Source organism: Opisthocomus hoazin, chromosome 15 (assembly GCF_030867145.1).
Source record: "Opisthocomus hoazin isolate bOpiHoa1 chromosome 15, bOpiHoa1.hap1, whole genome shotgun sequence".
Taxonomy (NCBI): domain Eukaryota; kingdom Metazoa; phylum Chordata; class Aves; order Opisthocomiformes; family Opisthocomidae; genus Opisthocomus; species Opisthocomus hoazin.
In genome coordinates this window covers 17,375,522-17,399,674 of record NC_134428.1, presented here as the reverse complement: position 1 = coordinate 17,399,674, position 24,153 = coordinate 17,375,522, and the positions used below count along the sequence as shown (strand labels likewise).

General features: G+C 43.1%; 1 protein-coding gene across 4 annotated transcripts in view; it reads right to left on the bottom strand.

The window, feature by feature from the left end:
- EEF2K (eukaryotic elongation factor 2 kinase) overlaps positions 1 to 23,966 on the bottom strand; it is a 33,204-nt gene extending 9,238 nt beyond the window's left edge. The window contains exons 1-14 of one of the 4 annotated variants that reach the window (XM_075435987.1): positions 23,891 to 23,966; positions 16,560 to 16,884; positions 14,689 to 14,739; positions 12,801 to 12,901; positions 11,171 to 11,231; positions 10,254 to 10,291; positions 7,341 to 7,512; positions 5,370 to 5,519; positions 3,710 to 3,842; positions 2,890 to 3,017; positions 2,082 to 2,283; positions 1,735 to 1,802; positions 890 to 967; positions 10 to 72 (exon numbers count right to left, since the gene is read on the bottom strand). In XM_075435987.1, coding sequence (XP_075292102.1) covers positions 10 to 72; positions 890 to 967; positions 1,735 to 1,802; positions 2,082 to 2,283; positions 2,890 to 3,017; positions 3,710 to 3,842; positions 5,370 to 5,519; positions 7,341 to 7,512; positions 10,254 to 10,291; positions 11,171 to 11,231; positions 12,801 to 12,901; positions 14,689 to 14,739; positions 16,560 to 16,805 — 1,491 coding nt within the window. In that variant the 5' untranslated portion in view covers positions 16,806 to 16,884; positions 23,891 to 23,966. Of the gene's footprint in view, positions 1 to 9; positions 73 to 889; positions 968 to 1,734; positions 1,803 to 2,081; positions 2,284 to 2,889; positions 3,018 to 3,709; positions 3,843 to 5,369; positions 5,520 to 7,340; positions 7,513 to 10,253; positions 10,292 to 11,170; positions 11,232 to 12,800; positions 12,902 to 14,688; positions 14,740 to 16,559; positions 16,885 to 23,680; positions 23,790 to 23,890 lie in introns of those variants that run through there. The other 3 variants (XM_075435989.1, XM_075435988.1, XM_075435990.1) reach the window with 3 other exon arrangements.
- Positions 23,967 to 24,153: the final 187 nt, after the last annotated feature.

Genomic DNA, 24,153 nt, shown 5'->3' with positions numbered 1-24,153 from the left:
TTTATTTACCCTTGCAGAGCTTCCCAAACTGTCTTCATCAGATTCATGTCTTCGGTTGTTGTTTGAATGGCCCTACGTTAATGTAAAGAGTTGTATCATTTAATTTGCAGTAACTGATGTGTGCCAGTTATCTCTCTACACTATTCCTACCCAGCAAAATTAATAGTGACAATGACCAAAATAGTTTCCACTAGATCCTTTTCTCTCAGTGATATCGTAACATAAAAAGAAACATACTAAAATGGTAAAGAATATGGCACACCCAGGCTTTAATCCTGTAAACTGGATATCCCATGACAAATATCTTGCAGCTTCAAAGGTGACAAAAGGAGTGGTATCTTTGGAACCAGTATTCTCTTTCCTATCTTCTAATTAAATATCTAATTAAGATCTTCAGGTGAAAAAGCATTTATTTAGAAGTTCGTATTTTAAAGGAGTGACCAACCAATCCACAGGAATTCTACAGCTGCATACTATTAAATCACAACAACAGTAAGTTCTGTGATATTTCAAACCACATGAAGTCATAGAAAGTAGAGAAGGTAAAAGAGTCTGAAAGTAGATCATATTCATGGGTTCCATACAACAAGAAGTTGGCTATATTTCTCAAATGCAGTATGGAATACTTTAAAAAAAGCCTACAACAATACGCAATCAAATATAATGTTTGAAATTAAGCTCCTCGCTACAAATAGTCTTTTTCCTATAAAAGCGTCATTAACATTCCCAAGATGAGTAAGTAATTTTACAACACGTGGGAATTTCTTTCCAGCTGTTTCCTCTGTTTACAAAGTTTTGATCAAGGGGGATAAAAAAATAAGATTCTTTTGTGGAAACAGTTCAGATATGAACAGGCCCAACTCTGCTAAACCCAGAGTCAGGTTCTTACCCTGTCTCTATGATCCAGATCTTCCAGCTCACTTCTCTTTTCACTGGGATATCCACTGTCGCCACCATTTTCAAAATCCTACAGAAGACAAGAACAAAACATCACAGCATCAGCACTACCCTTTGTAAGGATTTCAGCTTGACATTTCCCACAGAGAAAACCTTCTGCTGGTTCAATGAGATACACTGGATGGATACAGCGGATGAAAACGATTGTATGTTGTGCTACCTCTGACAGACAGAACAGGACCTAATGACCCAGAAGATATCATCCGAGTTTGTGTTCTCTCTTAGATTAAATACATAAAAAAACCCCAAGGACTTCCATACTTTATCAAACCAAGAGTCCACTTAATATAGTTTTCAGTCTTCAGTGGTAGCCAGTTAAAACAGTAGCCGACTGCCCCTGGTACTAAGGCCCTAGTGTTGGAAAATTCCCATTGCAAACTTCCTGCAGTCTCCTCAGGTCAAGTTCTCTAACATCCCACAGTACCAGTATTTGCAGAGACCTAATCAACAGGGATTTTGTTTAGCTTTCATACCACAGCAGCTGGCACAAGTGCCAAAGACACCACTCCAGGCAGGGGAACAGACACACACTTTAATTATCTGTTAAAATACACCAGATGCAAATAAATTTCTGGAGGGGGAAAAAAGTAATGATTATTCTTTTAAAATAAAATATTCTTCCTTCATGGGAAACAGCAAACACATGCAGGTAATGTGACCTGCAGCAATAAAAGCAGGCAGTGCACCTTCCTGTGCTTTTAGTGAACAAGGCCTTCAGGCAGTCCTTTCAAGACATTAGGGAACTGCAATCTCATCTTCTGTTGGAAAAACACTCACCCTTTGGTTATCAAGCTGATCATAGTCTTTGTGAACCAAGTTATCTACTTCATTGAACACAGGCCAATCTAGGAAGAAAAATATTTGCTTCTTATTGTAAGGATAACGTACTTGAGGAGAAAGCTCTAGATACCATAATTTTACCCCATATTTTTACAGAAGCATCCGTGCATTAACTATCTACATAGGAATACTTATAGTTTTATTTCTGCTCTAAAAGGAATGCTAGAGACAAGTATTCTTGACTAAATACAACACCCTGTTGTGTTTAAAACGAACAAAATAAAACAAGCCACTGCCAAACGTTCAGGAACCCCCCAAGGAAGTTGCGTGTGAGGCTCACTCACTAAGCACGTCCACCTTCTGGCTGTGAGGGGTTGCTGAGGAAGGAGAGCAGGGTAGAGAGTCAAATGCTACATCACTCATGCTTTCATCTCCAGAGTTTTCAGACAGACGGGAGAGCAAAGGCGGCCGACTACCAGACACTGTTCTCACCCGGCTGCTGCCACATTTTTCCTCTGTGCCACGAAGAATTGTCTGAGCAGATTCCTTGGCAAATTAACCAGAAAGTCCCATCAATAATGCTTCTCTGTATTTTAAGCATGCTACATAAGCCAACATGAATGTTTATTAGGAGACCTCTACAAAAGGGAGTGTATAAATACGCACATGTATACATAACTATTTGTTTTGAAAAGTTCTACACCCCAACAAAATATCAAGGCCTGCCACTGTTACAGTTAGAAAGAGTTTTCTTTAGGACTGAATTTCACTTAAAGCATTTCATCAAGTCCCATTCCCACTAAAATCAGTTGAAACTAAGATCAGTTAAAGACGAGCAGTTCTATTCTCTTTTTCTCCCCAAATTAGGTTTGAGAGATACAAAGCTCACTAATGATTTCAGCATTCAAAGATACATTTGGTCCTAAATATACATGTGTTACAAGGTTCACCATTAATGAAAGCTACAGCATTAATTCAGAGACAAGTATGGATAAGTCAGCTTTAAACTGCTGTATTTTAAACTGCAATGTTAGTGACTAAGGTGGTTTTATTTGCCATGTAAATAGCATATTTCAGTTTTATTTACAGGGCTTTTAAAGTTAGAATAAACCAGCTATACTGCTTAGTTACACTTTTTCATCAAGCACTTACAAGCAATTTTTTATTACAATCCAAGGCGTCTTTCTCTTTGGATGAAAGATCAAATGGTGCAAGCCCCATGCTTTTGCAAATCTTGTTGCAGAAATGAGAATGAAAGAACAAGGCCATACCTCGAACACCTATAGGATTTAAAAAAAAACAACAAAGAAAGCATTTACTCGAAATTTATATGATGGTTTACTTATTAAAATCTAGAAGTCCCAAAGCATTTACTAAAAAGTCAAAAAGAGAAAGAAAGAGATAAAGTGGCTTATGGCACACACAGCTCAACCCACTTCCATTTATTTCAGCACTTGTAAGGGCTTTTCACTCTCTCTGCAAAATCTCCAAATGCTATGTAGGCACAGGATATAATACAGTAATTTGGTTGCATCATTGAGAAACATGCCTAAAGTTGATCCTGTTTACAAAACTAGCTGTGTCCTGCAAAGAACTTCATGTATGGACACTTGGAGCTTTAAAAATATGCAAGGCTTATCCCTCCACATTCAGCTGTATCCATTCCTGCAATGCAGCAAGGAAATTAAAGACCATAATTATTGCTCTCACATTGTAGGAAGCTACTTAATTTCATTACTGTTTGGTTTAAGAGTAGTCCAGGAGACATGAGCCAAGATCAGCTCTCATTTAAAACCTGTCCTTGCGTGACAGCTGCCCTGCTCCAGGACTCCTTACAACAGAACTTCCCCAGCTGTTTGCAAGACCCTCAGAAATGTGCCTGCCCACTCAGCCATGTAGCAGCTACTCAGCAGATAGGTGGGAAGAGAAAATAAGCATCCTTTAGCATGTGAAACAGGATCATTGATTTTACCTAGGTTGCCATCTCCAAAGTCTGTACCGTTCTCTGTATGGATCTGAGGATCCGTGTAAAGATCTCCAACTCCCTGGATATCAACAATAATGAGTTGGTGTCCTGAGCGCTCAAAGGTGAAGTGACTAAAGGCCTGGGGGAAGAACCACAGAAGATGTCTGAGAAAACTCTCCCTCGATCTACTGAAAACAGCAATACATGTTCACCTCTTGCAAAAGGGCAAAGAAGTCTGATAACCCTACTGGTGAAACAGAACTGGTATAAACATCATGATGAAAGCAATGAGAGACTAAAAGCATGTAGCAGATTGCTTCTCCAACCTGTCCCGCACAGAGATGGCCTAAAAGAGATAAGAGTGAAAAGCAGCAGTGGGAACTTGCAGGGGAGAGGAGATTGCTTTATTCCTTCTTCCTGTGCTGGAGATTCTTTTATCTGCTACAGTCTTCACCTAAGAAGTGGGAAGCTGCCTGGCAGAGGGAAGAACAGTGGGCTCTGAAGCCAGCGCAGAGTAACTTCTGCATAAACATCCTGGCTGTGCCTGTGCATCTCCCAGCTCTGCAACCTGGGACACTGCTTCCTTCTGTCAACAGGCAAAGTGCTGCCACACGTTTTTTTTTTGGGGGGTGGGGGGCGGGAAGCAAGCATCCCCACAAATTCTCCTTCCCCTATACTATGCCCTCTGGGAGGCCCCCCTGAGCAGCTGATCTGGCTCTACATTCATCTATCGGATAATGAAATGTACATTTGTACTCTCTAAATGCAGCATTTCAAGAATCGGGTATAAAAAGCCCTTCACTTCAGCATAAAGCTGAGACATTAGGAATCGTCTGGGATGGCCTCCAAAAAAGCACCGCCAGGCCTGGAGGAGCTGACTGGTGGTGACAGACAAACATTTTAATTGCAGTAAATCTCACGGAACATTATGTCCCAAACCTGTGAAAGCACAGGACTGATTCAGTGTACAAAAGATAGCCCAGAACATAAACCTTCTGCTTACATTAAGCATCATGACAAATACCTTAAAAATAGGGGAAAAAACTGCTAAGAATGAAACCCTCAAGCCCCAGCAAAACACTCCTTTGCTACACCAACCACTTGGTATTTTTCACCAGTATTTTAAAGTTCTTTTACGAGATCCAAGAATCACTTGAAATCTGCACTTGTATTTCCATACACAATCTCAGATGTGCCTATTCAGAGACTGTAACTGAAAAAAACCAGATTCTTATATGCAAATAGACTAGGTGTTTAGTTACAGGAGTTGGGTATCTGCCACCTCCTTTTGCATATTAAAGGAGGCACCAGAAGACTATTTAGTACATAGTATGAGAGGTCTCTCTACCCCCTTCAATTTGAAGAGTTTGAAATATGTTGATGCCTGCAATTATAATTAGAGTCAAAGTGCCTACAGTTTCCGAAGAGTATTAACCCTGCTCAACTCAACTAAAATCAACAGACACCGGAATGCAATAAAGAAGCACTCGGCATTTGAAAGCGCAGGCCTTAAATAAGAGGCTGACATACTGCAAAAAGAGAAATAAATTTGGCATTGTATTGGAAAGCCTGCAGTTTCCTTTCTTGGCAGTAATGTAAGATCTCTGGATAGAGCCAAGAAATTCCAATGCAGCAGACTCATGGAAAGCATTAAAAAAAGCCTTACTTGTGGAGTAAGACGAATATTGTCGTCTCGCACAAATCCAGAATTTGAGTTGTATTTGATGTATTTGCCCTCAATGTAATGTTCCAGATGAAAAAGAGGCTTTCCAGGTCTGTTCTTCATTTCAATGATACAGGTCTGTACGATATCCACCTGGGGAGAGAAAGAAAATAAACAATGACTAACAGAATACTGTCTTCAGATCAAAGTGGGTGTGAATCCTCCAGCTGTGAAAACTCTCCCGGTGACAGAAGCTAACAAATGCAAAGACCTATCTGTTTAACCAGGGGGTGGGGGAAGAGTCACATGCTCCTAAGGTTATTGGAGGAATTCCATAAATTAAAATCTGTCATTTCAACACAGCTCACTTCTGCAACAAACCCCTCTGAACAATTCCTATAAGTGCTGGCTTTCTGTTTTATTTTTGTAGGCACCTTAAAAGTAGACTGCAAAGAGTCTATACCCAGAGAACAAAACGTACAGTAACTACAGCACAGCTTGCAGAAATGCCTTTTCAGAGAAGGACTGAAGACATCTACCATCCAGATACTTCTGTATCCTGCCTCACCTCCTCCCTCTGTCCCAGAATTTCCTAAAGGAGAAACCATCACAACTCTCTCTTTGCTTACATCTTTTCCCCTACACGGCATTTAAAGCTTCTACATTTCTAGATTCCAGTCTGTGCACTTCACTGTATAACTCACATTACTGTTGTTAGACAGGTAGTCATTAACTAACCCTCACAGGGGAGGCAATGCACCCAGTCCACGTATTCAAAAGCACTCTTTTTGGCTATTAAATTGTTAAGGTTCCCAAAGAGAGGCATACTTCTTGACCCAAGCATCTTGTCACACATCACACACAGTCTGCGGTACAGCCAAGAGCAGGAACCAAGATACCACAGAGCATACACAGCCCCCTTCCTACAAGCTGCCGCTTCCACTCGCCTGAAGTCATTGGTACACCAGGTGTTCAGTACCAACCACAGATTGAAGGCTTCATTGATACGTACCATGGACATACTCAAACAGGAGTTACTGGCAGGGAGTGAATGACGACTGCCGTTCTTCATCCCTGCACTTTAGTTTCTTGTCTTTCAACACGCTGATTGCTGCTGGAGGTGTTTTTCTCCAGGACGCAATGGCCAGCTTTGATCAGCAGCTATATGCCTTACCAGCATGGAAAAGTGCAAAGCTATGTTGGCTGTACCAAAAGTTTAGCATGGACCCCAGAACCAAAAATACAGCCAGCAAAGCAGTGGAACCACCTCCTCCTGAATCCTGTGCGTTTATGCACATCCCTAGCGCAGAGGATGGCAACTTCTCCTGACACCCTGAGTCTAGTCTGATATTCAATCCACCCGGGAATTTCACACATTAATGCTCTGCACGTAACACAATGTGCTATTATTGTCACTGAGACATCTAAAGGAAACAAAGCCACAGTGTCTTCATTTTTTTGAAAATTCTTGACCGCTTCTCAGAAATTTGTATTTGAATAGCTTCATAAAGTTATTCAGGTTTCCAGTTCTTCTTAAAACAAACAATCTATCAGTGCTAGTTAGGTGTTTAGATAGATTCACAAGATTTAAGCACCTATATTCCTGGAGCACTAACAGTTAAGTGCTTGCTCACACTGCTGCTGGCAATAAATTCTGTGACATCTCTGGTTATCTCAAAAGCAGCTGGGCAAATATCAGAAAGAGCAATACAAACACCGGTTTATTTTGGTCTTCAGTCAACAGCTGAGAAGAGTTAGGACATTCACAAACACAGCCCCTAATCCTGGAAATATAAAGCAATTTCTACATTTACTTCACTAAAAATCAGCTACCATTTAATGGAAAACAAAGCAGGGCAAAAGAATCTATCTAAGCATTCAAATTAAATGAAATGTGAACAAGTAATTCTCTCTAAATTCATCTGAAAACTAATCTAATAGGAGAGCAAGACTGCATTTTTGCTTTGAATGTACCTGTTTTGGTGGCTTGTGCCGGTTGTACTCTTCTCCCCAGAGCTTTGCTTCCATCTGAAGTCGGACATCCTCAAAATACACATCCCTGCCCACACTCTCTATGTATCGCTTGGCAACATAGTTATAGGCACCCTTCCAGTTCTGTGTGTGTAAGAAGTTGGACAGCTTTTTCCTGAAAGACACATTAATAACTGATGAAAGGAAAACCAAGAATTTTAATTCAATCTTCCCTATTTCTTTGCCTGCACGGACAGAGCCAGGCCCTGAGATCAGCATTACCCTCAGTCATTTACCAGATACTCTAGTTGAAAAGCGAAGCACAGGTAGGAGGCAAGGGAAAAAGCAACATCCCATATGAGTGGCTGGGACGTGCCAAAGTGCGTGTTTGCTTTGACTGCAGGTACTTCTACTCCGAATTTTCCCCCTTTCTCATTTCCCTTCCCACTCTCCTCAGACCCAGAGTATGAAGGGTTGGTGCCACCTCAATGCCGTGTTCTAATGTCAACAATTATTTTCTGCAGATATTAACAAGGAGTGGCCTTTCAAACATACGAACTGAGAGGCGAAAATCCTCTCCCATGATAAAAGCAAACTGCTGCCTTCTCAACACACACAGGTGACTACTTAGTAACTCCCAAGATATCACAAAGAAAACTGCACATGATGGTTCTTATGATGCAGCTTTTAAATTTTGCTGATGTGCAAATCTTTAGTCCACATCTCTCTCAAGAGTGGGGGAAAAAGGAAAAAAAAGAAAAAAAGCACTTTAGGACTTTGACAACAGAGAATCTGCTGGTTGTCAACAAATGGATTAAGCAGGTACCCAGCGGTTGCAGAAGATGCCCACATTCAAGTTAAATGGGGAAAAAAAACCCATTGTTATCAAGAATTTCAAAGCAGACACTGTCTTCTTTCCTAGAGCAATGCCCTCCCTTTATATGGGACACAAGGGGGAAAGCACTTGTCCTCCTCCACCCCCCAAGAACTTAATACAACAGAGAAGATGGCAAAAAGGTGCAAAACCCCTCTACTGTGGCAGCAGTGGTATCACTGGAGACCCCAGCAATGCTAAGCCAGCATGAAGGAGGAGGAGGAAGAGTACAAAGAGGAGCATCTAGAGTAAGGCACGGCTGGCTACCGAGCAGTTCTCATATGCTGCTCAGTAACAAATAACGGTTCTCTGAGCCTTTCTTCATGTCACGGCAAATGGTACACTCTCAGAACCAAGTAGCAGCACTCAAAGTTGCAGCCCTCCCCCTCCTTCCTTTCCTCCCTCCCTCCTAAGACCTTGGTGCAGAGGTAGAAGTACAGGGACGCTCTAAAGGCAAAGCAACTCCAGTTTGTCTGGCCTCCTGCAGCAACAGGCAGACACTCGCTATAAGGGGCTCGGAAAGAAGGAACAAGCGAGTGAGATAAGAACTTTGGCCAGGATTTGAAACCTGCTCTCTGAAGAAACAAATTTCTGTGCATAAAACAAGTCAGGTCATGTGCTCTTCCAAAGCCAACACTCTCTGATGTTCACTGAACCAAGTGCAGCTCATGCTGCCACTGCAATGACTAAAGACTTGCAGAGTTGCAAAAATCTAGACGAGTGAGCTCCAGATGGGAAATACCAGTGCACTACTGAGAATTATGGAAAATCCAGGAGCAGGAAGCTGACATACGAGTTATGCTTTCTTTGTGCAAGAAGTTAAGGCAAAGCTAAGTTTCTGGTTATGGCACCAATCAAGCTATTCTGTAAAGGGGAATTTGGTCATTCAGAAACAAGAGCTAAAAACAATGTCAGCAGCAATGTCAGCAGGCTAAGATTTGTTACTTCCTAGGCTTCACTCACTGCTGTCTCTGTCTGGCTTTGCAACGGCCACCAGCGCGACCTGATACTGAAACAATGCCAAACTGCAGGACTGAGAGTTACTTCTACCCCCTTTTCCTCAAGTTCAAAACATCACGTTTTGTCATTCAGGAGTTTCTCTCTTTCCAGAAGTGAAACCAGACGTGAAATGCAATTTCTGTGGATTCTGCAGTTGGAAAGAGGGAGGAGCAGCCTTAAAACACGCACATGTACATTTTCCAGGAAACATTAATTTCCAGAGCCTGGAAAAGGTGGGGTTCTCTTCTAGCACATACTGATTTCTAGCTAGATGCTGATGCCTGCAACCATATTTGCTAACACTCTCTGCGGAAGCAAAAGTTCCTCCTCTGTCTTCTCCCACACTTTACCGTTCTGGAAAGAGTAACTGTTAGTATTCAAGCTCTGCCTTACTCAGAACAGGATTATTCTGGTACACGTGATCCAAAGCGAACTCTGGGAGGATAACCTTCTTTACCAAGGGAGGCTTTCCGAGTTGAGACTGCACCATCCAATTATTCTTTCCCCTTTTCTCTGCCTAACTATAGGCCTCAAGCTGGCCTTCAGGCTGCACACACCTACAGCCTCCTATCAAATTTAAAGCTATTTTAGCACATCAGGAACACAGAAACGAAGTCGCTGCTTCTGTACTTTTACCAGTATTTTGCCTCCAAGGGATGGTGGAAATAGCATAAATTTATGAATTGTTAATGGATAGGCCGATTATGGTTGCTGGAACTGGACATAATTGCACATTATCTATCCCACTGCGGTTCCAGTACAGGCAATGACTTTCCAAAGCTAGCTCACTAGATGCCTGCATCATGCTTGCTTGTGCTTCTCTTAAGAGAATGTTCTGCCTTCTGAACCCCACTCCCTGTGCTGTGGCTGGAGTCACACAAACAGTATTAAACCCCTCAGCTATGCCTTTCAGAAAGGCACAGCAGGGAACTCATGGGGAGCTGCACTTTACACAATTTCCACCACACCTAAGCAAATCTCCATTCACTACAGAAGAAAATACTGCATGGAGGCCAACAAGGATACAGCCAGCACATACTTACGTTCTGAAACACTCTCGCATGGCTCCACGGCCAAAAGGCTACAGAAAAGAAAAAGAAAAAACAAAAACTCAGCACTGCCATTTCCACAAAATTAATTTCTAACCAGTAAGAAACACAACTGTATCCTCTCCCCTTATATCCTGCAGAAAGCAGTTATCAAACAGGCTCTATACAATATCTGCCTCCTCAAACAAAAGTGAAAACCCATTGGCAGTGTAAGTAGGAATCTGGGGAAAAGACATTGGGAATAAGCCCCCCCTCAGTATCCCATGGAGCATACATGATATGTCTTTTAAAGAAGCTATTTAAATTCTTTCTCCACTTTAGAGTCGGCTCTGCTGTGACCGCCTGGAGCAGGTGCCTTCACAGACCTCATGTTCTCTGCATTTAGGCTTCCATACAGGATGTGCCAAACAGAGCATCACCTCCCCAGACACCAGATACTACATCAATAGCACAGAGCAATGCGGCTCCAACACACCACCAACCCTATGATTTAGGTGGGAAGGGACAGCAGCTTCTACCCTCACATACTGAAAATTCAGTCCGTTTTCATCCTAGGAGCAGAAATTATTTGGAAGCATGCAAAACAGTAGGACTACTGCCAGGCAGAGAGATGAGGCCAGCTGGGAAATGGGAGGGCTGAAAAGGGAGGGAGATCATAGGGAAAGGAACAAATGTCTCATATTGCTCATGGGGAAGGGCTGACTATGTTCTACGCTGCTCTGGGGAGAAAAGACTGTTGGCACACCACAACACAATGGACGAGCCGAGGAAAAAGACAGGTAGGAGAAAAGAATGACATTAGAGACTTCAAAACTCCTATACGACGAAAACATCTTGCTGCCACCATTCAGTAACAGGAAGGAAATGACAAATTTGGCTGCTAATGAACATGACAGACAGTGAGATCTTACTTGTGAAGCCATCTTGATGAGGACTTCGTCTTCAACCCAGTCCCCAGTAACAGCATTGTACCTGCAAAAATCAGGAGATGTGCCTCTTAGAAAAATGCAGAGGGAACCCAAATCCCCCCATCCCCAGCGCCTATCCTTCCTTATCTCTAGTTGACTGCTAAAAGATGTTGCTGCCACTCCAACACAAGAACACCACGCTCCTGCCCTTCTTTACTTCAGGTAGGAAAGAAGAAATGCGTATAGTTTTTTGAAGAGACACCGAATCCTACTGACAATGAACAGATTCTGCTACAGAAGCTAAACTTTTGGAACACTACAAATTAGGCTTTATCTGCTTTGACATTAAATCTCCTCTGTGATGCCTAGGCAGTACACTGGGGGTAGAAAGAGCCTCACCAAGCCCTACACACTGGGCAGGTTGTCTACAGCCCTGAGCTTGCATAAACCTGGTTCTAGCTGGGGATCTGCTGCAGGGCTGTGTAGGATGTGAGCAGAACGCAGCACCAGCTGTGGCTGGGAAAAGCAGAAGGGCCAAGAACTGCCCAACACTGCACTGAGGGAGGAGCAAGTCTCTGCACAACCCTATGATAATACAAAGAGTACGACTGTGGTTTCTCCCCACCCCCTTAACTCCAAACACAGTAAAAGCCAAACTGAGAACCACAGCAGCTGAGTCACCAACACATGATTGTTTCCAGCCTCATTCCCCCAACCTACACCAAGTACTTTATGCATGCAGACACCCCATATACCCCCTTATATATTCTGTATCACTCCGGTTTGCAGCAGGCAAAAGAGGTAGAGAAATAGGACTATCAGTGTCATCTCTTTTTAACAGGGTATGCGAGTAGCCCTAAACCAATAATGTCACTTATTTTAAAATATGCAAACTATTTCAAGACCGTGTGGCTGACCAGGGACAGATGCAGTCTATGGGAAAGAGGAGCACTGCGTGACAGTGTTACATGACTGGAAGGGAGGCCTCCCCAAACGCTGATGCTAAGTGGTAATTAACCGGCCTCCAACTCCTACCCCTTCCACCCAGAAACCTGTGTCAGTAGGGTAAACGTTTTGGCAAAGCCTGTGCTAAAGTACTGAGAACAGTCTGAGGGCCAAGCTCAGTTTCAGCACGTACACCATGCTGAGCTATTCTGGGCTTTATAAGCATCTACATTCCAGCCACATGCAGCAATACTGCATGGACAGGCTACAGTGAAACTGCTATTTTGGGAAAGGCACAGAGTGCTATGTTGCTTTTTTTTCCCAAACTATTTAAACTAAGTATGCTGCCTCTTTATTGGGAATAATTTCCTTATTAGATTATGTTTACAGTATTAATAAATCAACCAGAAAATACTTTTCAGCCTTTTTTCCTGTCTACATGGTGAAACAGATACTACTTGGGAGAGAAAGAAAGTGTGTGACATGGGTTTGCTGAAAGTTCTATTGTTTGATAACGTGCAGTATCTACGTATTACTGAGAGATTCAGTTAAGACACACTCACTTTGGATATTACCAAAAGTTCTTCAGCCATGTAATTACACATATTCCACAGTACACAAACACAGCCCTTGCATAAACCAGCACATTCTGTTTAACACCAGCATTAAAAGCAGAAGACTCACAGACCTGTAACGAGTGGCTTGTTCCGTCTCAATGTCCTCAAGATGAAATTCTGCCCACGGATCAGGCATGTGCTTAGCTTTCTGAATAGCATGTTTCCAGGCTTCCTGAAGAAGTTACAAACTAGCACGTTATTTATAAACAGTTGCAAATCACAACAACTGCATTTTCTAGAGCAGGTCAGGAACCCAATGCTATGAAGACAAATATACAGCCCCCCCAGGCACTACTCAGAGCAGGGACCAAGCAGTACAGAAGACCGCTCTGACATTTTATAGCTTCAAGTATAATGAAACACAGTTCAGAAATATAAAGCATCAGGTTTCAGTTCAATCTGCATCGCCGTAAAGCTACTGAGAACAGAATCTGGTCTAGTAGATACTGAATACGATTTGCAAAACCTATTGTAATTTGCAAATATCTCTAACATACGCCTCAAATAGTGGTAAATCACATCTAGATTATATTAATTCGCTTTTACTGTTTTGATTTTTAACTTTTTGTAACTAACAGCATATGCTGGCAGTGTAAGCATACCAAAAGTCCATCAGCGATAGAGCAATATGGACAAATGAAGAAAGTTCTGTAAACCCCAAGGGCCCCAAATTGTGTTCAGCATAAGAAAGAAGAAATTAGAATGTTGTAAAAATGGATTACTAGAACAATTCCAGACAAGTAGCTATTTCAATCTCCATCAAGTCAACAGTAAAAAGTCTAAGTAGTTTTCTGGAATATAAACAGTCTTTCTCTACCTGCCAATTTGGATACTTTTCTCTTAACATTGTGATCTCCCTCTTTTCACATTGTATTGTTCTAAGAGAACTGGAGACACGATCTTCTTATGTGCCAAAGGCCTTCTGCAAGGTGAGCAGGAGAAAAAGGCCACTCTGCACCCTCACCAGTAAAGAAATACTGAGTTCTGAGCCTTTGTTACTGCCTCTCTGACTGAATTTCAAGTATGCAGAAATAGTAACTTCTAAAATATTGGCTTTTTTTCCCTTTGGAATTAAAATCTCATTCAAAAGTTTTTTAAAAATACAGTAGAAATTGATGTCAGCAATGATATAAAGGAAGTTTTTGAAGCAGCTGAGCTTTTACATTGTTCATTTTATTTCAGCTGTAAATCTGTATACCTTACAAAAACTTAAATGTCCCCCTTTTCCAACAATAAAACCACGAAATGAACACAATACTACAATACACAAAAAAAGTTTAAAAGACATGCTAAGAAAGATTTCCTACATGTGTCATAACAAAATGAAGCTGCCTCAGATCGTGCAATGATACACATTTCATATGGAGATGGGAACTTCCATACTTGTATATATATGAAAGAAATAGGGAGATAGAAACAGGTAGAATTGCTTGGTCAATTATCTACGTCAAATCATTCTTGAGTAGGGTCCCTCTCCAAAGGTGATCTGTGTCCATGCTAGGTAATGATTTAAATAAGTTACTTGTGCTTGATCTTGTGAGATGTTTTGTACAAAAGCTGTATTCTAATCTTCAAATAAACAGAAGTTGGACTTCAAGGAAATGGTGCTAACAGTGCATTTTTTTCTCCTGCTATAGGCATATGGCTGCCACACACACTAAGTACGTCTTGCACCCATTCTATTCTTGTCCACAGCAGGAAATACTGTGAAGAAACAACTACATATATGTGCTTTAAAAGAACTGATATTTTCAGGGTAGAGAACAAAACATGGGTATTGTTTCATTTAACAGATCTTTTCTAGTTTTCACTTTAGGACTTTTATGGGCTGAGGCAAGCAGTTCTCCCAGACAGTAACATAATGAACAAAAAAAAGGCCATAAAGGGCAAAAAAACCAAAACAGAACAAATGTTAATGCATCTATTTGATATGGTCTTCACATCTTCTTTTTAACATACCCGACTATGGTCAACCACAGAGCTGTGCTTAGAACGATGCTGTGTGTCATTCTAAAGGATGCACGAGAAACATAAAAGTAGGAAAATACATGTGATAAGACAAATGATTGACAAAGAGTCTCTGTTCTCTTTGTTAATTTAAAAAAAAAATATATTTCCACTTAAAAGCCACTCTTCAATTTATATTCCTAATTTACGTTCATCCTTAGAACATCTGTGAACAAACCTATTGAGATAAGTTGGCAAGTTTTATAATTGGAAAACACGTGTTAAAAAGGTCTTGCCTATTAACTAGGTAATTAAACATTGCCAAGTCCCATCTAAAGGCAGTGTGTTAATAGTAACACTTCTATATGTCTCTGCATTTCACTATCAATGGCCTACGGTGCCATCAGCTTTGGGGTCTGAGAGGTGGTCTCTGATCAGACCAGGCCATGGTGGTTTAAGGTGTTATCAAGTCCTGGCTGTCTGCTTCGCCCTGTTGAAAGTCACCATTTCTGCAGCTTAAGCAGCAGATGGGGACTTGCTTGCTCCACATCTCAACCCAATGCATTTTATCTGTGATGGGAGCCAAAATGTTGAACTAGACATTGAGGAGCCCAAAGCAAGGGCACATAGATTCTGCAGAAGCAACATGATAGCTTAGGAGGGAGGAAGCAATTGCAATTTCTTAAGCCCTTATCAGTTTTATCTCAGGCCACATGACTCAGAACTTGCATTGCAAACCCAGAGACAAGTGCTTAGTGCGTGCTAAAACATACACACAAATGAAAACTAAGCTCCCTATTAGGTCTTAATTTGCTCAGCATAGCACATGGCTAAAATCTGTTCCCTTGCCTATACTAAACTTTTACTCTTCACCTTCCTTAGGGATATGTGCCTTTTAATGTTTCTATTCACTAGCCTTGGTAAAAATCTTACTGCAGACAAGACAGTTTCACTGTTAACGTGTTAATATGTTAGCTGACTCAAATAAAAGCTCTGGTATCTCTGCAGGAACAAAGATTGCATTAGGCACAACCAAGACTTTAAATAAATAATGTTAATATTTGTAACAAGAAATGTATTCATAAACCACATTAAATCCTAGTCTAGACAAAATCTAAGATACATGCCAGTTTACCACAAATGGTGCATATTTGGAATATCTAACCTACAGAGTGAACGTCACTTGCATTCCTGAGGCTCCACGGCCTGTGGGTTTGTCTCCCTTTGCCTGGCTGGATCTGTGCAAAGGGAACCGCGTGGAACAGGAGACACTGCCAAGGAAGCACCAACTATGGCCCCTTTGACCTCTCTGCAATGCTGCAACCACTGGTCATTTTAAAAAGGTCAAATACTGCTTGAGTATGCTGTCAGGAACTACTGTCAGTGTGACACTTCATGCCCAAACACAAAAGTGTTCAAAGCCTCCCTAAGAAGGAACTATAATCGAAAAACTTATCATTACAATTTTATCATTTATAATTTTATTTGTCCAAATAAAAATGTTATGGATTGTTAACTCTGCTTGGCAAAATCCTTAATAAAATCTCTTCTGACAGCCCCCAATTTAGCTTACAAGTATCATCTTTTAAACCTCCCAATCAATGTACTATTTTTTTAATGGTTTGATCATAAAGGCAGTGAATTGTTTGCCTGGATTCTGCTGCCTTTGTACATGCAGATCTTCCTCTGAACTAAAAGGGACAGTAAGAAATTCAATGGCAGTGTCAGACTATTGGCTTAATGGAATTAACTGCAGGTCTGGAAAAAACAGATGTATTCTTTTTATTGAAAAGTGTTAGTTACAAGAGATGAAGCAGCTGAAGAATCACTCATGCCAGCTAAGTAAAACCAAAACTGTATTGAAAGCTGGAGCAAATACTTACCTTGAAGCTAAATGAGTTTCTAGGAGAAGAGCTTGAACTGTACTGTTCGGTTTTTGCTAAGTTGCTATAATAATTGTCAACTTTGATACTAGTAGACTTGTTAGAAACTGGATCATCAGTTATTGGACAGATAAAATAATTGTCTTCATCATCACTATCAGCATCAATATAATTTCCAGAGTTCGCTGTAGTTGACCTAGCATTATCAATCCCTTCCATACAAAAAATAAGGTCCTCGTCTGCCATGTTCGTGGGAGGGTGGTTTAACTCCTGCAATGATTAAAACAGCCACTATTCCAATGCACATGCAAACAGAGCGAAGAAGCTGGGTGGGAATGAAAAAAAGGGGTTGTTATTAAAAGAACAAATTATGCATGAAACTGATATTAGCACACTGGTAGAAAAAAATCATTTGCATAAGGCTCTACAAAAATGACCCCCCAGTACCTACAAGTCATTTTGAATACCTCGGTGGTAGATCTGGGTTTCCAGAACGCACTCAGTTTTTAAATTGCTACAGCATTGAGAAAATAAGATAACCAAGTATAGAATAATATTATAAGATCTGAGGGACTGCAAACACCACCTGCTGCCTACGACTGACATTTGTTAATGCTCCTATCTCCTCCTCCGGATGTTTTTATTCTTCTTTATCGCAATGCTGAGTTTCACAACACCGGTCTTAGAAACTCAAGGGATTTTTACCTCGAACAACACAGTCAGGTTTTCAATCTTTTTCAGGACAAGCCTTCTCAAGAATATTGCATACAAATTAATAGACAAAGAAGTCAGAGAGTATTATTGGGACAGCATAAAAAATTGTCCCACCCCTGCCAAGATTTAAATTGTCTTTTAGCTCACACACAGCCAACGGTCCACACCGCAAAGCACGCTGCTGGAAGTGCAATGCATGTTGCCCAGGCTACCCAGGACATCTTTGTAAGGACAAAGTACAAAAAAGGCCAAGAAACCAGGCCTGCTATCCCAGTGCTGCTGCCCAAGTGTGCTCACTAGCAGACCAGAGACACAACAGGAGGTACATGTATGGGGTAGCTCAACCCTTCTGTCTTTCACGCGCTGTGAAGGGATTTCACTTTGGACCAGTCTTGTGCGATCTAAACAATCCCCTTCCAACTCCAAACATAGCAGATACAGCAGTCTGCTCAAGTCTCTGAGCTGCGATCACTTTAAACGTAGAGCTTAAAGGAAAAAGTACTCTCCCTGGTTAATGGATCTTTTCCAAATAGGTTAGAAAGCTTGATTTTGTCACTGGTTATTTCAACTTTTTAGTAGCTTCCTGGATCCCAAGACAACAGAATAGGTAGGGTTTGGCTTCTCCTGGGTCCTAGCTCCAAAGTAAACTAAGCAACTTGAAAGCAAAAGCAACAGCGTGAGGCAGACAGGTTATGGGTTTTTATTAAAATCTGATCAACTATTTCTAAGCCCAGTAGGTGACATTTTAGGTAAAGGCATTCTGACACACTAAAAAATGTCAGAGCAAACAACATGGGGAGCTCCACATGGGTATCAAAACTGCAGCTCTGCAAAGTCTCCTGTCTTACTGTAGCTTCTGCACATTAGTGACACCAGTTTCAGGGCGGCAGAGCAGACACCACACAGCCCGACTGCTGCAATAGACATGTGCTATAAAAAAGGATAGGTGAATCATGAAAGTGTTTTTCCCAGAGCTCGGGTTCCACCCCTGGAGATCTTATGACAGGAACATGCCCAGCAGCCTCCAGCCAAGAAACAGTTTGTGCTGATTCAGCAGAACTCGCACAGAAAGAAACTCCTACAGTCCCAAGCTACAGAAGGCCAGCACTGTGTCTTTCACACATTACCGGCCATACAGATGCAAACAGTTTCCATTCTTCCACATTTCACAGTGCAGAGCCACTGGCAGCAGGACACCAGTGCTGACTTTCAGAGAGAAGTTTGCCAGTTTCTAGATGTAGAAAATCTCCCCCTTCCACCCCACGACACAGCTTCAGCACGGAGGTCTCTGAAACACACAGGGCAAGTGGCCGTGACACCCCGGGAGTAGAGTAACATTGCAACTTCTGTGCAAGGGCTCATTTTAGTCCATTGTCTGTAACACATGCTGCCAAGCAGAAGGCTAGGGATATCTATGCCTGGGCGGGAAACTGGTGTTACCTGCCAGCATCCCTGCCTCCAGGCCAGTGTGCTGCCTCCACTTCACAGTGCTTCTTTATAGCTCAGGCTCCCTTTCCACACCGCCAGGCTATTTCCCAGACACTCCTGCACTTAAAGCTCTTTTTTTCCTCCTCTGAACTCTCGTCCTTTTCTCACTGAGCCCACTTGCATGGTCCAGTATATGTCTATGCAGGTTTCTAGCTATCGAGGAATGTATGAACAGCCAGAGTGGAACAGGTCCATGATTCATCTAATACCAGATGCTTCAAAGAGCAAGGGAACCTTCACAGAACAATAATCCATCCCTATTCACATTTTTCTAATTGCTGATAGTTCACACCTTCTGAAGCTCTGTTCTCATTAACTGCACTAACTCTAGGTTTCAGAGTAATCTGAAGTTTCTAACCCCTGTCTTTGCCAAGCATAATGACTTTCTGTAATGACTTTAATACCAAATTTCATCAAAAGCTCAGACCACACTGAAGAGAACACACAGACTGAAGTGAAATTATCTTTCTGCCACACACTTTTATTAATTGTTTTTCTATTGAAAGTACAACATACAACCAATTCCCCTATGACTGTACCCTGCTTGGAGCTTTCCAGCTCACTCCACTGTTTCCCGTTGCATGTTTTTTTTCAATGCCGAGGTCAATCAGCAAATCTGATCGCAACCAAGCTGACAGCAAAGAACAACCTGACTCATTAAAAGTCACCAGGAGAATCTAACGCCTGGGCAAGAACGCAGTGGGCATCAACACAGCACAGTTCCTTCCACGCCACAAGTACTGGGTGGCCTGGGAGCAGGCCCGCAGAGCAGCCCGGCTGCGCTGAGGGTCTGACAGCCTCACCACCCGCCTCTCGGTGATGAGCCTCAGGCTACCTCCAGTCTGCTCTCAGGGAGCAGTACCACCCGTGGCCGTGGTGTGTTCTCCAGCGAAGTTTCATGCACCAGGAGTGTAGTTTGCAAGCTCTGAGACTGTTTTTCAACATGAATCAAAGCACAATGAGCCCAGATGATCAGGAGAGTCGCTTCAGAAGCATTTTTCTGATCAGAACAAAAAGTCAGCACAGGCTCACCAAGGGGAGGCCTGGAAAGGGACGGACACACAAGGGACTGGGCTACTGCTTGATTTCACTGTACATTTTTCTCCTTAAAAATAATAACGTAGATTTAGACACCGCACCATGACTCTTAAACCACTATCAGTGCTTAAGGGTATTTTCTCTGAAGCAGTCAGAAACTAGCAGCACAAGTACAAACTTCCAGGCCCAGTCAACCTAACGGGAGTATTCTCTCCTCATTTTAGCTTTGATTATTCACCTTGCTTTGCTGCATGAAAAACAGCAAGGGGTTAGATGAATGCAGAACAATAATCCAAATCTTCACACAGATTTAGCTGAGTTTAAACAAATATTTGTGGGCAAGGCTGCTACCACGAACCTTGCGGGCTCTTCAGATGGGTACTGCGAGTGCATTACAGTGAGGTCTGCCTGTTTTGCTCTTGATTAGAGGGCAGAAGTAGGCTACACAAAGCAGCATATCTTGATTTGTTTCACATGACATATAGCTTAAAATCCTTTTGGTCCTGGAGCCCTGAAAACAATTTGAGCTTATAGAATATTGCACTTAATTTGTTCTCAATATTATGCAAGTAACACCCTTCCTTCCAACACCCATCTACCAGGAGTATCATCTGTTTTACAAGCTAGAAAAATTAAATGTAGGAATGATCAAAGGCCTTGGAAGAGGTGAAAGTCTACACAGACACTCTGAAAATCCTCACACCTACAAAACAGAGTATTAGTCAGAATTTTCAAAATTTGGCCCTGACACTAGCTATGGAACAGCATGCAACTTAAAGCAGCCACTTCTAAGCGTCCCATCAATTGCTTAGCTCTAGAGCAACTCACCCAAGCAGCTAGATTAGGGATTTTCACGTAGCTAGCCTAAAAAGACAACTATAAACCAAGGTTTTCAGCTTTGTTTCACTGTTATTCTTCAGCTTTGTGCATATTGAACTTTCTTTCTCCATGAAACAGTACCAGATAAATGCACTCCTACAGCAGTAATCACAGCTGCAGACCTTAGATCACAGCTACGGAGAAGATGGTCATCACACAAACAGTGCTTTAGCATATGGCAGCCTTCACCAGCAACATTATGCCGTTGGTTACTGCCCTTCTGATGGATGCAGCATTCCCACAGCTCAGCTAGCAACACAGGCAACACCAGAACTCCACCTGCACCAGGCAGCATCAGTTACAGTAAAACACTGCTGAAGGAGGTCTGAGCGAACTCATCTGACTTTGCATTGAAGCAGCTTTGGAGCACTCCTGTAACCTGCTCTTCTAGCAAAGACCACGCGACAGCCGTCATCTCTGGAAAGAGGAAGCAGCGCAGAACTGGAAGGGGAAGGTATCCTCAGTTGCCAATAACATTTTTACTGCAATTGTCTTACTAGAGTCTAATGAGTATTTGAGAATGTCAATCTCTACTGCTTGTGAGCACACACAAACAGATGCAAAACGATGCTTCAAGTACGGAACTGACTCGGGAATATACTGCAGCACTGGTCTAGCCTTGTTACCCACAACTGCTGTCCTGCACTCGTTTCTACTACTGCAGTCAAATAGACGTCAGCAGATCCATCAGGCCTGAGACGGTCCAAGAAGAAGCAGCAACAGGAACGCAGGTTTACACAGCAGTGATCGCAAACTTTCATGATTTCTGTGACTTGTTCTGTAAATGGAACATCATCACACAAATCAGTTTGTACTTAAAGCTAATGGTGTTTATAAAACTCTTTGTCAGTTTTTCTTAGAACCCTGTTTCTTGTAAAGGACTTGTGGTGTTTATTTTGAAAGTATATTTAACAAAAACTGTCCTCATGTAACATGCTCTTTAAAACAGAATTCAATAACCAAACTTTAAACTCCACAAACACTGCTCTAAGCCTCACAGCTTATTTGACCAAAAGCCCTATAAAAAAGCCTGAGCTTCATCCCAACGCTTACATTCTGTGCTTCTGCATCACGGCATAAAGCCGTACTATCTAGGAATCCATGCTCTATTGTTGTTACATTTTCATCATTTAGTCTTTCACATCCATTACAGAAGCTGTCCTAGGGCTGAGCAGCAAAGAGTGAGACTGCATAGAATCTGGCCTGCCAGCCTGCATTATCACTCACAACCCATAATTTAAACTACCCACTCCAATCTACTTTGAAAATTTATTCAATTTTTAAAATCAACCTTGTACTATGTGATTCAAAATAAAGATACTGTAAAATACAGTCAGTTATTAAATAGGCTCAAGTTTCTATTATTTTTTTAGGCTTTTCCAATGCCTGACTGAAGTATTTTTCTTTCTCTTGCCTTTATATCCAAGAGTCACACCACCAGGAGGGGCAGGTGAGTTGCAAGGACAATCCACTGTGTTGCCGAGCACAGAGCATATGCAAACACAGATAAACAGAGGGGAAAATTCACATCACTGTGCTGGTAAAACATGACTTGTTTCTTGTAGGGTGTCTGTTGTTATGAAACACTCCTGGTTTGGCAGCAGCACTGAAACCTGCCTTAATTCATCCCAAAGAGCTGAGTGATAGGAATGCTTTGCTCTAGTCAGCAAGAGACAACTGGAGCATGTACAGCTACTTCTTAGTGGCTGTTTCAGCTCAAACACAGCCCTCTGCACCAGTTCAGCACATGACAGGGTAACAGAAACTGCCCTACGACAGAGAAAGTCCCACCTTGTCTTGTAGAGCAGCACTAAAGCAAGAACAACCCCCTCTCCTTAGTATAACATTAAATCCCTTTTGGTTGAATCCCACATCAGCTAAAGCCATTTAGCATGATACCTGTAATAGTAACAAGCAGTTTTTTCTTTTAAGAGAGAAATAGCTTTTTTCAGATTAACATTCCTTTAAAACACAGATTTGGAATTTAACCTAAGCAACTATACAGGCTGTACACCTTGCAACATATTGTCACCATCTTTACAAACTACAGACACAAAGCTACACAACACAGTCCAGAGCACCCGCCCTGCTACTTTAAGGTCCTGCAGCATGTTACAGAACTGCTGCACTTTCCAAACACCCAGGTGACCCTTGTGAAGCAAACATCTATTCTGATCTGCACCACACACTGGCAACAAAACAGGTTTAGCGAGTCAAGGTAACTGCTCTGATAAAAAAAAAAAAAAAAAAGATTAAAAAAAATCTGAAATGTCTCAGCTCTTTGGCTACCTTTGACAGACCTGGTCTTACTAAGCACAGATCTTCTAACACGAAGCCTTTACTTCGGGTCCCTTCCAGTGCCCACCACCGCAAACCCCACCTGCGGCACACACCCAGCGTGTCTGCACGCCGGGATAACGCACTGCGCTGGGCAGCGTTGGAGAGCAGCGATGGGCAGCCCGTGAGGCGCAGGGAGGGCTCGTCTGCCCCAGCCCAGGGTACGCAGCACCCGGGACTCGCAGCCCTGCGCCAGGAAACACCCAGCGGCTTTTGGAGCTGGAAGCGATACGGCACAGAAACCTTCCGAGCCAGCCCACCCCCGCGCCAAGCACGCAAACAAATACTCCACTGGTGGCAGCCAAAACACCACGGTGTGAATGGGAAGACAAGGAACTTTCACGATAATTTGAATTAACTTGAACTTCCGCTGCCACTAACAACTCTGCCATTTCAGCCGGCTTTAAACACACTGCACAGTTAATCACCACCAACTTTTCGTGAGCGCCTGCTCAGTGCTGCCCGCTGTCAATCAGCCCCACGCTCCACGCACCCTGAGGCTTCTCAAACACCACCCGCAGCGGGCAGCGCCCGAGGCCCCGGCTGTCTGTCTGTCTGTCTGCCTCCCGCCCCACCGCCACAGCCAGCACTGCGGGGCGCCTCAGCCGGGCGTGCGCCCAGACGAACCGCGCTGCCCCGGCAGCGGACACCGACGGAACCGCTACCTCCGGGCGTACGCGCTGCCCGATACAGAAACACCAGGCTCTTCTGAGGTTACCGCCGCAGCTCGCGGCTCGGCCGCAGGCTCTGACCGCCACGCCCGTCACCGTTTTCCGCAGCGAACAACGCCCGCTCCGCACTCCGCCCCGCCAGCAGCCCGGCGACAGCTCTCGCGGCCCCGCCGCTGCCGGCCCCCGCGCCGCGAAGGCACCTACCGCGCTGGCGCGGCGCAGCCCCGCCGCCGAGACGAACTGAGCCCAGCCACCCGCCGCCGCCGCCGCCGCCCGGCCCCCGGGCGCGCAGCCGCCCTGCGCAGGGCAGGCGGGCACCGGGGCCGCCCCTCCCCTCCCGCCCACCGCCGCCTTCCCGCCCGGCGCCCTCAGGGGCGCCCGCGTGCAGCCTCAGGGCGAGGTGCCGGTGCCAGGCTGTTTATTCCTGTGAGGAAAAGCGTTGAAAACCTGAGGAGAACCGCCCCGAT